The sequence below is a fragment of the Equus asinus genome, chromosome 15 (assembly GCF_041296235.1).
Source record: "Equus asinus isolate D_3611 breed Donkey chromosome 15, EquAss-T2T_v2, whole genome shotgun sequence".
Lineage (NCBI taxonomy): Eukaryota > Metazoa > Chordata > Mammalia > Perissodactyla > Equidae > Equus > Equus asinus.
The window spans coordinates 36,818,644-36,835,759 of record NC_091804.1 but is presented as its reverse complement, the minus strand read 5'-3'; the positions used below and the strand labels follow the sequence as shown (position 1 = coordinate 36,835,759).

Genomic DNA, 17,116 nt, shown 5'->3' with positions numbered 1-17,116 from the left:
TTGGTAGCGTGGGACACCTAAGCATGGACGGTATTTCAGACACTTGACAGGATTTGGAGCACAGGTGAAAGGTCAAAAAGGAAACCCCACGTGGGACACAGTGCTGGCCTAGGGGACTGACTTCCCTCCCCGGACCTTCACGTCCCCTTGGGTTTCCATCGCAGACCACCGGTACAAGCTGAGAAGATGCAGCAGGCAACATACTGAACGAATCTTGGGGAAACTCACTCTGTGCCACAGCTCACGGAACCGGAGCTGGACGAGACACCCAGAGGCCACTTGGTCCCTCCCTCCGCTCCCCGACAAGCCTTGATCGCTGCCCACACTCCAGAGTAGAACCTACTGTTTGCAAAAATTTTGAAAGTAGCATCCACCACCGCCTCTGTCAGCTAAAAGCTAAGAAAATTCTCCAAAGACCCTTTAAGATGTTTAACCTCTCCTCCAGTGCTGAATTCCTTCTATAACATCTTAGACAGGCAGTCATAAACAGCCTCAATGGTTGGCAAGGCCACCTATGATTAAATCAAAATCAGCCAACTCATAACCTCTGCTGCCAATGCTGGGCCCGCCAGGGCGCGATTCAGAGCAAGAATGTTTTTTCTCACTTACGGTAACTCTTTGTACCAAACTGGTGGTGGGCGCCCAGAGCCCAGGGAGCTACTTACTTCTGAAAGGGGGTACGGTCCATAAGTGGCCCTGTGAAACGCCACCCCATAATGCACAGACAGACCTCCACAACAAAGAGTTGTTCAACCCCAAATGCAAATAGTGCTGAGATTGAGAAATCCTGACTTACCCAAAAGTACATGCTTTCTCTCATTTTTCTTCATACTAATGACCAAGTTGGTTTACACTTCATTTCCATAGTTTTGATGGAGACCTGGATAAAGGAGAGATCTCCTTTCCCTTTTAAATCTACTGTAGGATGGGCAACAGCACCATCCCAATGGTCAATGACAACTAACCCTGAGTCCCAGCGTTGGGGAGACAATAGGGAGGGGTGGGGACTGTGGTGAACTGAGACCTTATCCATCTAAAAGGGACAGTCCTTTCCCAACTGTAGTCAATTAAAGTCATGTGGAAATGTGGGAACAGTGTTGACAGATCTTCTGATTTTTTAATGGAAGCCAGAAATCTGCATTTTTTGTGTGAAATGTCCAGATTTTCAAATGTTTGGCTCCCTTTTCTGTTTTAAATGTTCTGCAGACCAAACAAAACGCATCTTGGCTTCCAGCTTGCAACCTCTGTGTTGCATCAGCCGTTACTGCAGTGCCACTGGTGGAACATGAAAAAGTCCAGTGGGGGCTATAATGGAGGGAAAGCCCAGAGGAGGGGAGGAAACACGCTGCTCGTCAGAGGCCCGGGAATGTAAGCACAGCACAGCCTGGACCACTCCTTCCCCTCCAAGTGATCCTGAGTCATTTCCAACTGTCCCTCTGAAGTCCAGTGCGCCCCCATGCTCAGCTGGAGTGTCCCAAATTTTGAGTGCTAATTTTGCACAAGATACCACAAAAAGAGATGACCCTCCCCAAAGACCCTTACTGGAAGTAAAAGATAATCCTCTAGGCCTGTGGGAAAAAGCATGCGGGAGGCAGAATAGGAGCATGTCTTCAAAGTACCAACCTCACAGGTGGCCCCTTACTTCTAGCAAATGCTGCTGACTTCACAGTTTGAGACTCTATCCTTCTTCCACTCCATTCCTAGTCCCAGAGGCAGCCCATGACAAAGTACAGAATCCCCCTGAACAGGAATTAATTAAGAGATGGGCACATCACCTACATTTGAGTGCTTGAACCAGCCATACCTGAAACCAGTTGCCCCAGAATTTTTCACTTCCCCAAGTCAATGAACTTCCTTTTTACTTAAACCAATTCAGAAGCAAGTTTTCTGTGATTTACATCCAGAACAATCTCAACAGCTATGTGGCCCCTGGGCTGGGTTTTCGCTTAACTCCAGCTTTGGGGTCAAGAAGGCTGACTAGGAATCCAGTGTTGTCAGACTGGGCATCCTAGGTCTTGAAGCTCTGAGAGCTTTCCTCACCCTTGCACCCCCACCACCCCTGCCTAATTACTCAATGTTCCAATCCCCTTGTGTGGAATCTTTCAGGGCCATTGGAAAATATCACCCCAGTCCTTGCAATGAGAACAACATGAGAAGTTCTCTGCCATTCTAAACAGTGGCTGACAACCATTTATGAAACCTGCAAACATTTCAGCACTCCTAAATCAACCCCAGATGACAAAATAATAATCATCACGGAGCTAATGAAAACCCGAAGGAGAATGGATCTGGGCCGTGTTGCCATTACCCATGATGAGGGCTGATCAGGAAAAAGGCCTGAGAAACACATAAAAATGAGGCACACTGATTGCTCCTTGGAAGATGGCTCAGCTCCCATCCCCAGGAGAATCAAGTCCTACTTTTTCCTGGAAACAATTTTTAGCATCTCTTGGCATCCTCTGCTCAGGAATTAGTGAAAAGAAAAGAAGAGAGAAAGCAAGAGAAACGCTTAATGCCTGTTCCCTGAAATTAGATCCCCAGGGTCGTGGCGATCTCCAGGAGAGCGATCACAAACCAGGAGCCGGACGTGCATTTTGGTGATTCCTGGCGGTGATTTAGAAATCGAGCAATTTCTCATAAAAATCCAGATTTCAGCGTCTTTTGAAAAATCAGAATACATGGCAACATAGAGCCCACGTTCCTCCTGGTTAATTACACCATCCACTTCGTTAACTTCCTTACCTACCTGGCCACTTTGGGTATCTGAGTTTGCAATTATTGATTTCAGATTTAGGTCCTGTGTATTTTTTTAAAAGTCATTCAAGAATTATAGTAATTCTGACTTCAGACAGGTCCAATCGACACAGAATGGTCGCTGGATTCTGGGCAAGGCCCCACTCCTCGGGGACCCTCCAACCTGACCCCGCCCCCCTGCTCCCTCGCTCACTGGCCCTGCCAGGCCGCTCCCATCTCAAGGTTTCGCACTTGTTGTTTCTTTGCTCTAGAATGTTCTCCCCCAGATACAGACAGAGCCAGCCCCCTCACCTCTTCAGCGCTGGGCTCAGCGGCCGCCAGCTCAGTGAGGCCTCCCCACCCGGGCCTTTCTACCCGCCGCCTCTTGATTCTCCCCACAGACTTATCACCCTCTGACATCCTGTGTACTTTACATATTTAGGCGTCTATTTTGGGTCTTTCTCCATTTAATTGCAGCTCCAGGAAAGAGTAGATTTGGGTTTTTTTTTCTCTCTACTGTATTCCTCCTGTCCAGTGTAGCACCTGGTACACAGCTGGTGCTCAATACCTGGTTTTGAATGAATGAATGACTGAACAAATGAAGCAGTTTAATTTTCATACTCAAGAGGAAATGGAGGGGGTTGAGGGGGAGGAGCAAGATGAAAGGAGGCAAACCCAGAAAGTCTGCCCACCTCATCACTGAAAACCAGGCAGCTGCTTCTGGAAAAAAAGACATTTTCCACAAGAGAAGAAAGAAAATGAGGAGAAAGATGAAAATCCTGGAATTGGATCCCGGGGCGGCATTGGAGTTCACACAGACAAGCACCTGGGGGTTTGATCAAGGCTTCTTCTCGGCCTCTGATCCATGCTGCCCAAAGTCCCCAGCTCTTCCTGGTGGGGGCTGGGGGTCTCGGCTCTGCCAGGGACTGGCCGCGTGACAAGCCCCTCCCCCGGGGCCTCCTGTGCGGATTCTAATCCGGCCGCTGCCTCCCAGGCCGCCTGCTGAGGACCCGTCCCGGCAGCCTCGGCCGTGGGACCAGGAAAGCCAGTGTCTCCCGCCCTCTCTTAACTCATCTGGAAAAACCTGAGCTGCTGTCCAGCCTGCGCCCCACGTCCCAGGCACCGGTCCCTTCTCTAGACCCCAAGCTGTACCAGGCGCCTTCATCCCCACAGGGCCACCTCGTCTCTGCAGTCACTTCCTCCTCCGCAGGTAAGCGGCAGCATCTGACAATCACCTGCTGTGGTGTGCTCCTCTGCAGTCACAGCTGTTGACACTTAGCATGTGGCTTCACTGCATCAACGAGGAAACTGAGGCTGGAAGAAGTTAGGAAACCCAGGGTCGGGAAGCGAGTAAGTCCCGGACTCTGGAACTGACCCTGGACGGCCCGGCTCCTCACCCCTGCGCCACGAGGCACCTGAAGCTACCAGAAGACACGAGTGCATCCTTGTAACAAACGAGCAATTACAGCTGAGACCAACGTCACCTGTTTGCCTCTCATGCCTGTCCCTATTTAGTTGTCCAGTTAAGTAAGGTTCAGAGAGAACGTAGGTTCAGTTCTTTCCATGGCGGTTAAAGACGCAGGGAGTGCAGGGGTTGTGAAGACAACCTCTAGAACCATACCCCTGCATAAAGCCTGGCTCTGCTGCTGATGCTGTGTGACCTTGCCCAAGTCACTTAACCTCTCTGTGCCTTGCCTTCCTCATCTACAATGGGAATACTAATAGCACTTCCCTCATAGAATTGTGAGGAATGAATGAGCTGATGTTTATACTCATTCAGATTGGATCCTGGCATGGAATAACCACCCAGAGGTCATTTTTAATAACATTGTATTCATCCAAAGGCTGGCCATTCTTTTCAGAAGGTAGGAGACACGAAATAAATGTGCCCAGACACTGATGTGCCCTGAGAGACTTCACCCACCTCCTTGAGAGATCTCATTCGTTTCCTTTTATTCCCCTGAGGACAGAGGGCGGAACTGCAATTCTGGGTAGGAGAAGGTTCTGGTTATCAGGGGCACTCTCTGTAAGCAGCCTGCAGAGACGAGCGCCGTAGAAGGAAATGACTTCCTCTAAATGCAGAGACCTCGGGGAAGTTTCACATCCTCAGACTCGTGTTTCTCAGACTTCGCTCAGGATTTCTGCCCCGGCTGTGCGCCGCTCTGCTGGAGATTCAGTACCTGATGGGCTTGATTTTAAACCATTTTTATCTCAAGTAGTAAAAGCGGGTGAAACCATTTGTTTGAAATGCTTGTTATATTTTTTCCAAATGCATGATAAAGACAGAACTCCAAAAAAAAAAGTTCATGCATGTTTTAAGTCAGTGTGGAAGGGAACACACTCCATTAAAGAATGCCCCTCACAGACTAGTAGAAACTTCCAGAATGTACCAAGTCCCAAGACTGTAGCTACCGGAAGAACCGTCAGGAATACTCCGACTTCACCTTCACCCCTTTCTTGGGGCATCCTGGGGCAGGTGCAATCCCTCAGGACCCTAAGAACATGACTCTCAGAATGGCAGTGCGTCACCCCCCATCATCGTATTTAAGCTGGATGACAAATCCCACATAGACGACGTCTGCTCCACGAGCTGGTGAAGAGTCTGGGGCCTAGAGGGCTCGAGTGACCTGCCCACAGTCACCCAGCAGGGGGGTGACGGAGGAGGGACCCTGTCTCATGCCATCCCCAACGGCTGCCCAACCTCCCACGACTCTTCCTCGTGGCCCCACATCGCAGCCGAGGGCTGGCCCGAGGAGGAGGTCACTCGCCCCGCTGGCAAGAAACGTCAGAGGCTCTTAAGAGAATGCCACCGAGAGAAGGATGTCACCATCCATGGCCATTACTTTTTCCACTTGTTGTTGGGGAAACAAGTCCATTCACTCTCAGCACAAGGGCAGGTAAAAGGCCGCGAGGACTGAGGCCCGGGGAAGACAAAGGATGCCGCTGACACGTACGAACAGACTGGAAACAACCCGTCGCTCAGGGGGAGCCTCTGCGGTGGTCTGTGTGTCTGATCGCGGGGGCGGCATGCAGGCCACGTGGGGGAGCGGGCCCGGGGGGTGGGTGTCAGAGAGCCCTGGCGTGGAACGGCATTGTCACTGCGCAGCCACTTGACCTGTCCAAGCTTCGGCTTCCCCATTCATTACACAGACACACGTATGTCATGGGATTTTTATTTCGAGAGGAGTAAATGAGCTTTAAAAGTGTCTGGCACATTGCAACTCCTGAGAGATTTTTAAACCCACTTCTCCCCTCCCTGAACATTACGATGATTTTGATTCAAAATTCTCCGATAAAGTCATACGGGTACACTTTAGTTCTTCAAAGTGCCAGAAGTCTGGGGAAGTTTCATTCATTAGATAACAGCACGAGGTCAAAACATCAGTAGAGAGAGCTAACTCCTACATACGCTCACTCAGCCCCACGCAGGAGCCATGTGATCTCCCATGTGTGGATAGGGAAACTGAGGCACAGATAGGCATGACGGAGCTGGGATTTGTACCTGGGCAGTTGGGCCCCCGAGTCCCAGCTCTCCACGGCACATGGCCATCTGTAAGGGGGAAGACCAGAATTTAGACGAGGTTAGCTCATAGAGCATATCAGATCTGGAACTTTCTGCGTGGGTACCATTCAACGCCGGGGTTAGGAGGGGGCCACGCGTCTTTGGCAGGATGAGGCAGCATGAGAAAAATGAGAAATCTTTTGTTTTTCTTTTTCAATTCATTAAGGTTTGTTGGGGTGAGCGAGAACCTCGTTTTTTCCTTCCCCTGACTTCCCTCCCCTGCATTTTAACAGGGAAGGGTGCATTTCAAAGACCACTCAATAGCCGCGTTGAAGTCTCAAGTTCAACCACAATGTCCCCATTGTGGCTGGGGGAACTCCTTGGCCTTTAAGCTTAGGTTATAAAAATTTGGTCTGAGCCCAAAGTCTGGCTTTAATAGACTATTTTAATTTTGTTTAATGAATATTATTTTAAATCTGTTTGGCAGTTTTAAAATGTGTTCTTTTATTTTCAAATTAAAATTTACTCATGTTCAGTGCTTTCTGGGGCGCGGGGGTGCAGCCGGGAGTGGGGCGATAATAATACAAGCCATCGTTTATGGAGTGCTTACCGTGTGCCTAACACCCTGCTACGTGCTTTACGCCTCCCACTCTTCTAACCCTCACCACCACCAGGGGACAGCCACTGGTCCCTCCACTGCGTGGGAAGTGGCCTCTGACCCGAGGTGACATAAGTGGTGAGAGACGATTTAAGGCTCAGACCAGACCTGTCTGAGTTCAGGGCTGTGCTATTAACCACTGCCCTATGTTCCCTGGACACTGACAAAGGACCCGACTGACCGATGGCTTCATGTCCATCATCGGCCCAGTATGCAGTTCCCTATCACCTCAAAGGTCACGACAGCTGGCTTAGCACAGCGAAGTGTTTTACAGCTATGACCTCATTTAAATTCTCACAATGGCCCTTTGAAGCAGTTACTATTATTTATTATTATTATTTTTTTTTTTTAGGAAGATTAGCCCTGAGCTAACATCTGCTGCCAATCTTCCTCTTTTTGCTGAGGAAGACTGGCCCTGAGCTAGCATCCGTGCCCATCTTCCTCTACTTTATATGTGGGACGCCTACCACAGCATGGCTTGCCAAGTGGTGCCATGTCCGCACCAGGGATCCGAACCCAAGAACCCCAGGCCACCAAAGCAGAACATGCACACTTAACCGCTGCACCACTGGGCTTGCCCCTATTATTATTATCATCATCACCCCCCTTTTATAGAGGGGAAATAGAAATCCAGGGAGCCTAAGTCATTTGCCTAACGTCAGGCAGCTTGTAAATAATAATCATAATAACAATAATAATAAAACTGACATTGATATAATTCATACTCTTTGCTGCGTACTATTCCAGACACTTTACATTTATTAACTTGATCTCCACCCACAGTAACTCTCTGAAGAAGGCGCACTATTATCCACCCTGTTTACAGATGAAGAAACTGAGGCACAGGAAAGTTTGGTACCTTGCCTAAGGTTAAACAGTTGGTTAATGCTGAGCGAGGATTTGACGCCAAGCAGCCCGGCCCGTGGGCTCGTGTTCTTCATCTCTAGGCTGTCAGTCAGCGCCAAGGTTTAAGTCCAGGGAGTCTGACTCCCCAGCTCCTGCCTGTTCCCCACCACCTCCTAAGGGAAGCAGAAGGTTGTCTGTCTGAGCAGGGAGTGGGCCGTGGGCTCTGCCTGAAGCTATTCTCAGCACAGAAGCCAACGCCCTGCTCTTATTGAATTAGGCAGGGCTTCTTCGGGTGAGGGCCGGCAGAGCTGGGTCTCTTTCTCCATCCTGTTGCTTGAACACTGGAAGCCTCAAGAAGTCATGCCACTTTCCTCTGAATCCTCAGGGGAAAAGAAGAGGCAGTGCCCTTCTGGTGGAAGCGCACGGGATCCTGCCATCAGAGGTGCCAGATGGGGTCCTTCTTGCCTCTAAATCCCTAGCAATTAGCCCAATGCCTAGAACACAGCTCGTCAAGCACCGCTGAATAAATGAGGGAAAGAATGAATGCCTTCGCAGTTTTCTCCCATCACCACGCCCTGCATGAGGCACCCAGGAGGCACTCGGTAAATAATAAGGCAGCGAAACGGTGTATGAAACCTCTCGAGAGCATGTCCTTCCTCACCCACTAAATTTATCTTGTCATATTGCAATAGCTCAGGGGCCAGCAAACATTCTGTAAAGAGCCAGAGAGAGAGTGTTTTAGGCTTTGCAGGGCATGTGACCTCTGTGGGGACTACTCAACCTTGCCATTTTAGCACAAAAACCACCACACGCAACAGCTTAGACCAGCTAACTGCCGTGACGCAGCCCCCATTTCAACAGATTCCAACTCTAAACCTTCAGAATTCCTTCAAGGACAGGCTGAAGATTCTGAGAATCACTGGATGTCTCTTATTTCTGAGCCCAACTTTGTACCTGACCATCAGTTAATATCACTGAGACAAAAACAGTGGAGACTGACTTTAAAATCCATTTCTCCAGGACAGACATGTGGAGGCACTGGCTGGATAGCTTAGCAGTTAGGAATCAAAACTGGGTTCAGTCCTGGCTATGACACAAGCCATGTAACCCTGGACAACTTACTTTACCTCCCTGGGGTTCAATTTTCGTATCTGTAAACAAGGAATCATAATAATAGCACATTCCATCGAAGGCTATTTGGAGCCAGAAATCTGAGTGTTTACTTAGCACAGTGCCTGACATAATAAGTGATCAATAAATACGGGCCACTTGTTATTCCCAAACAAGTCTCGTGTTTTCTTAAAGACAAACCAAAAAACCTAATTCACTAAAAATAAGCACAAAGAAAAGACAGCAAAGCTTCAGGAAAAGACAACACTTCCAAAACCAGGTTCCTAAAGACACTCCAGCAAGACATTCCAGGGGTCCCAAGGTGTCAGAAAATTCTCCACTCTCGATCAAACCACTAGCAAGGCCCCCAATCTCTCTGCCCACCCCCCAAAAAAGTCTGCTTCCGTATCCTTTCATCATTTGTCTTGTTGAGGGTGCCAGAGCCATGCGGAAGATATTCGGAGCGTTTCAGACATTCCCTGACTTTAAGACATTCTTTCTCCCCCCACTCCCTGTCTCCACACCCCAACATGACAGGCTGCAGGGAGTATAGTCTCTTCAGCGAGAGGAGAGCACCAGAGAGCTCAGGCCCCTCGCAGACCCGAAGCAGATAATCTTCTTGGCTCCCCTTCTTTTCCACGGCGGGATGGGGCCAAAACTCTGCTTACAACACAAGAGGCAAGTCGCAACTTGTTATGCCACATGACACCATCCGAGCAGCGAGTCACCGCTTCCCCCTACAGTACCAGTCACACAAAGGCCAGAGGGGCAGGAATCCGCCCCGTGCTCCTTCCCCCCAACACCCTTCCCAGCCAAGACGGGCATTCAGACCTTTGCTGGAGAGACAAATGTTTCTAGAACACCCAGAAACAAGTCTCCATACGTGCAAATAATACACACCCACAAAAGAAAATAACCGATCTGCACCGACACCCTGGCTGTCTCTCCTAAGAGGAGGTTTTCTCCCTACGTGGAATTTCCATCAGCGCCAGGGTTGGTACCAAACTCGGGGATACAGTGGACATACTCTCATCTCTCTCTGTATTTCGGGGAGCTGCCAATCAAGGGAGTCCTAAAGGTCTGTACTTACATGGTGCACCCCAAATGCTAAAAACACATCCACGTTCCTAAGAATGAAAAACTGTTTCGCAAACTATTAATACCTTAACCACAAAGTTACTACAGGAAGGGGGTGGGAGGTGAGGAGACGGACGCAAGGAATGCTCGACATTTTCCACCTCTGGCTTCCGCATTTCCAATCAGGAATGAAACATGTGCTTTGGAGTAAGGGGTAGCCCCGGAATCTGCTTTTTCTTCGGAGCAGTGAGGGGGGATCGAAGGAGGTGGGAGTTCCAGCCCCCCCATGTCACTTTACCCCAAGAATGTCTTCGGTCGTCCTCAGGACTCCAAATCAAATCGAGATCTTTCAAGCGTGGGCCTTCTTCTGCGTCCACTTCAACCAAACATGTCTAACAGGCAGGAATACAGACTTGGCCGACGGAAGGAGAATTGGTGGTTTTCGCCCTGTTTGGGTGACCTTCATTGGGCTTATTTATGCACTTCAAACTCATGACCTAATACCTGTTGGTTTGGCTTCTCTTCTCATAATAGCAGCCCGTAAAAAGCTTTTGAGAATTCCCTGTGTTTTCTTATTTTGGGTCAAGAAAATAAAATCGATATCTAAGTAACCTTAAAAAAAAAAAAAAACCAGCCTGCACAATCTAAAAATCTGGAATGTTTCCACCAGGGTTAAGGATGTCTCAAAGTCTTAAAGATTGTCCGAGTTCAGACCCACATTTGCCGTTTTTAAGGTGCGATATTTGGTAACGGCCTAAGTGAGAATTAGCTAAGAGGGGCTTTCTGACATAAGTCAAACAATGACACTGAAAACTCACGTTAAAGCAATTACCATGCGGAATTTTTCTGTGTTTTTCCCATTTCTTAAACAGAAGTGTATATGTTTTCAACATAGTTTCTTGCTGTAATTTTCTTTCTTGGCAAACCCACATCTTACCATGAAACCCAAAGTATGCACGATACAGAAACAATAATGGTTGAAACAGACCCGGCCGTCTCTGGCATGATTTTTCTTTACAAAATTAAAATGTCTTTTGGCTAATACACAGTACAGGTCAGTTATGAAAGACGGTTCCTGGGAGAAGAATAGAAAAGAAAGGAGAACTGACACACTCAGCTGATGCAAGACAAAAGTAAGTTGTCATATCTCTATAGGACAAGGACCTGCCAGTTCCTCATTCTTTGGGGGAAAAAATGTTGATTTTATCATTTTTCTTTTAGTTAAATTCACAGAGAGTTGACAATTCTCCTCGGAATGACTGAGTAGATATGCACGGATAGGTTACAGCTGGGAACACACAGATTTTAAAAATCTAACTTTATTAGATGCTCAAAAGGAAAACGGGGAAAAAAATCCAAGGCCACTGAAATCACACACATTTTCTTGTTGTGGACACGATGCTCTTGATACTAAATGACAAAATAATTTCTAACCTCCTTTAAACACTTGGTGCATTTAAACATGTCTAAATTGGCATCATCAGGCAAAGACAGTCGGCTGTGTGTGCATTCTCCAAACCGGCAAGAAGGGAACCTGTCCTGGCTATCTGCTCATCTAAGTTCCTGTTTTAAATTTCTGTACGTATCTGAAAACAGAGGCAGACTTTTCAAAAAAGCAGGAGCAGACGCAGCTGCGCCCGAACCAGCACTAGCAGGGGGCGATGACAGAGATGATGAAGCCCCTGCTTTCTATAGACCGGGGAGCAGAGACCCTCCCATCCATCCTGCCAGGCTGTGTCCCAAAGGGAGGGCCCCCGCGGCCCCACGGACCCTCACTCCGCCTGTCCCAGTTTCGGGCAGCCTGCGGCCTCCCTTAACCTTCAAAGTGGCAGAGAGAAATTGTGCCGGTTACCTGACTCTGGGGACCACCTGTTCCAAATTATTCTTCCCTCTCCAAATGTTTACAGTCGGACCCCCAAACAACCACCTATCCATAGCAACCCAGCACCTTCCGGGAAACTGGACTTGGACCGCCTACCGTAACATTGGAGGGCCTTGCCACTGCCGGTAAATTTATTGACTCTTTTTAGGAACCGAAATGCGCAGCGTTAGAGCATAGAAGGCACAAATCACATTAGCCCTTGTAAATAAACAGTCATTTTCCTTTACAGAACCACACACAACCTGCTAACTATCGTGACTCACAAGGGCTCATATCTGCGTCCTCTGAACACTTAATATGATTTTTCTTTCGTTTAAAACAACAACAGCAAACATCACGGCAGAGTCAGAAAATAATTGCGTTCCGCGCATTTAAAACCATGCAAATTCAGCATCTCTCTGTAAGGGAAGCGAGAGCAGAAATGTTCTCTGAGCTAAGGTTTTCACAGCACATGGGAAAGGCACAGTCTGGAGGTCGGAAGGCCTCGATCCTGGGGTTCACTTGCTTTCTGGCCTCTCCTGAGTCAGTGGACTCTCGACTCAGTTTCCTCGTTAACAAAGTTGGGATAACAATAATAACATTAATTCCTATGCCAAAGTGTTGTTATGAGAACCCATGCTAAAAACACATGGCAGGAGTTGACTTCAGGCCTGGCATATGAGTGCTCCATAAATGGCAGTGATTTTCATCATTATTATCAAATACAAAGATATAATTTGTAAGTGGAGAGACAGGCAAAGGCACCAACATGATGAAAGTGAGCAAAAAGAAAGAAAGAGCAGGAAAAATAAATTTCAAAGCTTGTGACTTCCGTCGTCCTCCTCCCCCTAAATACAGCTGGGTGGTACTTTCATAGCCTGAGCTGATTTGGAACCCCAAGCGACGCAGCGATGCAGATGCAGCGTGCCTTCCTGCCCTCCGACCCTCTCACAGCGAGACCAGCGGGTCCCAGCCAGTCACTTCAAGTATTTGCCACCTGACCGAGGGGGTTTATCCTCAGATTAGAAGAGGTGTTACTCAAACACCATTAGGCCAGTTAAGATCTTCAAATAGCGAAAATGAAGCATTGTCTCAAGTGAGTTCTCTGCTAATTGTTTCCTTACCAGAATCTTCTTTGTGTTTGGTTTGTGGGGTCTGTTGAAATGCCACAAACGATAGAGGGGAAAGAAGTGGGCCATTCAGAAGCTGTTGTGATGCTGGGGGTGGGGCTGAGGGAGGACAGTGGGGAGAGAGCGAGGCATTCTGGGGCGTGTGTGTGTGAGTGTGTGAGTGCGTGTGTGTGTTCTGTCAACAGGCTGTGTTTTCTCAACTCTGGGGCTAATTCTCTGAAAAGAGATTCCTTTTGAGTGGAGGCCACCAACTCCTTTTTCAGAGCAGCCAGCTAAGAAAAAAAGTTTCCTTCCACCAACAAAACCCAGCCTTGGCAAGCGGCAGAACCTGTGGGCCTTGGAGGGAACTGAGTCACCAGCCACCGCACCTCCACCAACCCCACAGACAAGGAGGACTACGGAGTTCGGCAAATGCCCCCTTTATAAAAAATCTTTGGGGAGAAAGTTCTCTCTCCCAAGGAATTCACGTCAGGCCGGACGGCCTTACATTTCACGTGTGCCTAAGTGAGGGGAAGCCTCACCCAGCCCACACGCACACACACACACACACACACACTCCATACTCAAACTCACAACACATACCCCTCAGACCTGTGGATACTGCCTCATTTTTATGCTTTTATTTTTTCCCCAAGCATTTTTGTGCAATGGAGGCCTGCCCGACAAAGACAATACCCCACCCCAGTTGCAACGTCCCCCCACCCCTTACAGAAGATAACGCGCTGTGCACGGATACTTAGCGGATCTTTAGGGACAGGCAAACGTCTAAACAAGACATCTCCATGCCTTCATTTTCTCCTGACAGCCACGGGCTCTCTCTTCCGAGAGAGAGGCATCTGTCATAAGTGGCTGGGAGCCCCACTTATGCACCATAACGGCCTGCGATTTTATTATACAAGGAGTTTATTGCTGGTCTAATTAGTTTCAAACTGGGCATTCCAGCTGAGGACACCTAAAAAACATCTGGTGGAAGGAGCAAGAATGAGTCCTGGTTCTGAGCCGGTTACGGTTAGAGTTCTGCATAACTCTGGTCTCTCGCGCCCGACACAAGTTATCTTTGGAAAAGTAACTGAAAAAATAAGGGAACGGTTTCTTCTTTGTGGGAAAGGACTCTTTTTGTCATGGGCGAACCAAAAATGTCTTAAAGTGGACGTGCCTGGACTGCGCATACTTTTTCACAAACTGCCAGGGTCTCAACAGCTTGCTCACCCTAATTCAAAACGCACTCAGCTCCAGCACAGAGTGTTTTCTCTGAGGATATTCCGTTCTCCCAGCAGCAGCTAGCATTTTATCAATTTATCCGTCTGGAACAAGGCTCGCCATCTCTTACATGCAATTTAAAGCAGAAGTAATACCACACATTTGAAACAGCGTATTTGGGTGTTTTTGCCAAACGGTAATCCTCTAACAAGTCAACAAATCATATCTCTTTATGATGCGTTTAATACAACACAAAAGGCATGAAAAGAAGATTCTAAAACTTAAGTGATCAAAACACGTTTTTTAAAAATCCCAACGTATTGGGATAACATCTTTTTATTTTATTTTATTTCCTTTAGTTATTTAATATCAGGAAAGAGATTTATGTGTTTATGGCGTATTCTCAGACACATAGCCAGCACACTAGGTGAGCTATTTCAAGATGGAGGAAAAATGTCCATTCCTTTAAGATAAAATAGTTAATAATATTGTGAAGCTAAAGTTACAAGAGAATGGAGTAACTACTAACTATGTATGGGACACACGAACTGCTTTTAAAAAGTTCAGGTCCTTTCAGATCTAGCCACATTGTTCGAAAGTGCAAAATGTAGAATTTCCTTCAAAGGCAAGGGGATGTTGGCTGCAAACACGATTTCACGCTCAGTCTAAAGCAAGCTTCAAACAATCATCATTTGTTATATAAATTATCTATTAACTTTCCCTAGTCTGAGGATGTCTAAATGCAAGGAAGTAGAAAGATTAAAGGGTTTAAGGTGATGCGGAGAGAACAGAGGGAAAAGATGAACGTTTCTTGAGTAAAGTTGCCCAAAAGATTTTTTCACAAAGATTATTTCTAAAAGGAGGTTTGAAACGGAGTTCCTCTCTCTCTTTTCAAAAGGGCAAGAGGCTGGTATGCGGCTACTTGCTCGGTTCTCATACTCTGGAAGCAGAAATTTCACTCAAGCAAGCAAGAAACCGCTCATGAAATGAACAGATTCGGTTTGAAATACAATTGTCCGCTGGTTATAATTTCCTTTGGAAGGGAGCTCCCTAACTCAAACCTAATTCGGCACTCACATTCTGACTTTATGTTTGTAAATCATTCTGCTTCCCTCTGTCCTGCTCACACACCCAACTCTGATGTGCACTCGATTCACTGCTCCCCGTAATGAAAAGGTACCCCCACCGGGGGTGATTTATACCTCAACGTTATAAAAAAACAAGTAATTAAAGATTACCTTACATTTCGGGGAAAGGGGGAAGAGAAGAAAATGGTATCCATAAAAATGCAGCATCAGTCTTGCTTTAAAAAGAACTCAGACGGCAGCAGCGTGCACGCTGTCAACTCTTAGCCTGGGCTTCCCGCTTCGCTTCGGGGCAGTAGCAACCCCGCAGGGCCAAAGCGCTTCGCTCCCAACAGCCGGGAAAGGCGCACTGAGGATTCTGTGATGCGAACATTTTCACCGGTCAAGCTTTCCTAATATTCCTTGAGCTTATAAACTACGTATTTGGGGGCAGGAAATACATTTAAGGAGCGAGGGCCAGCACGGCCCTTTTACCTCCAGGCTGCGAGGCTAAAAAGCAATTCCATTCTCCACTCTCTCCCATCACAACCAAACCCTCGCTTCCTTCTAAACCTTCTTTTGATGGAAAGTTCTGCAAGTTTCAACCCCAACTTCAGCCAGCGCCAGGACGTCCGCTCCGGCACAAAGCCGGGGAGGCGGACCAGCGCAGGCCGAGCGCAAACGGGCTTTGAAAACGCAGTGTAGCTAGAAGGACAAGGCTCAGCGGGCCATTCCAGCCCCATCCCAGGGGTTCCAGCCGCTTGCTCCTCGGTTACCCCAGAAACAGCGCCCGAGGGCGTGCGTTTGTCTCCCGGCTCCTGGCGCCTCTTCGGTCCGACTGAGAGCGTCCCTCATCGCGAACCACTCGGGTCATAAAACAAACCAAACGCAGAGGACCCAGCCGCGTCTACACCGCCTGCGCGCCATGCACTTGTCCCGCGCGCGGGAGTGCAAACTTCGGGGTCGTTCCCCGCCAAGCGCACGGGGAAACTGAGGCCCCGAGCCCGGGACGGACTTTCTCCAGACAGGATCTGCCCGCTGTGCCCGCTGCCCTTGTGCCTGAGCCGCCCTGGGAGCCCCGGGCGCCCCGATCCGGCCCGTGCGCCCCCGAGCGCCCCAACAGCTGCGGAGGCCCCCCCGCTCGGCGGGTGCGGGAGAGAGGCGCACGGCGAGGTGCCCGCGTCCACCCCGGCCCGGCGAATCCCGGCGGGCGGCCGGGGCGGGCGCGGCGGGAGGTACTCACCGCGCGCGGTGGAGAGGGCGCCCCGGCGCGGTGCGGGTGCGGGCGCGGGTCCGACGCGGCCGGGCCACTGCAGCGGGCACGCTGCCGCCGCCGCTGCCTCCGCCTCCCGGGCTGCCGCGGCCGCCGCCTGCGCGGGGAGGACCGGCCCCTTCCCCTCCCTCGGCCGCGCCCTCCCTCTGCCCCCGCCCGGTCCCCGCGCCGCTGCGTGGGCGCGTGCGGGCTCCGAGGCGCGGCGCCGGGCTCGGCGGGCGCACACCCCCGGCGGCTGGACGCGGGGCGCTGGGCGCGGGGCTCGGGCCCTGCCGCTGCCACTGCCGCCGCGCTGCTCCGAGCGCCTGCAGCCGAGCCGAGCGCGCTCCCTCTCGCCGGTCGCGGAGGAGGCGAGGGCCCAGCCTCCTCTCCACCCACCGACACCCACACCTCCTCCCTCTGCAACCCGGCACGGCCCCTGAGAGAAGAAAGCCTGCTCGGAAGGAACTGCAACAATTACACTGACATTCATTCATTCACCCACCCATTCATTCATTCAGGGTACATTGAGCACCTCCTGTGCCAGGTCCAGCTGTGGGAGATTCAGCCAGAACGAGACAGACTAGTTTTCTGCCCTCCCGGAACTTACATTCACATGGGGAGGTGGACCGTTAACAACCAAGTGAAGAAGCAAGACCATTTCAGAAAGTTGATTACCGTGG

The 17,116-nt window shown here is 49.4% G+C and overlaps 1 protein-coding gene across 4 annotated transcripts in view; it reads right to left on the bottom strand.

The window, feature by feature from the left end:
- Positions 1-16,822, bottom strand: part of EYA2 (EYA transcriptional coactivator and phosphatase 2) — a 251,292-nt gene extending 234,470 nt beyond the window's left edge. Inside the window, exon 1 of one of the 4 annotated variants that reach the window (XM_070486023.1) lies at positions 16,425-16,822. Coding sequence is in view for 2 of the 4 variants with exons in the window: in XM_070486024.1 (XP_070342125.1) it covers positions 15,356-15,399 (44 nt within the window). In the remaining 2 variants the exon portion in view is untranslated. Of the gene's footprint in view, positions 1-15,355; positions 15,946-16,424 lie in introns of those variants that run through there. The other 3 variants (XM_070486022.1, XM_070486026.1, XM_070486024.1) reach the window with 3 other exon arrangements.
- Between the last annotated feature and the right edge of the window lie 294 nt (positions 16,823-17,116).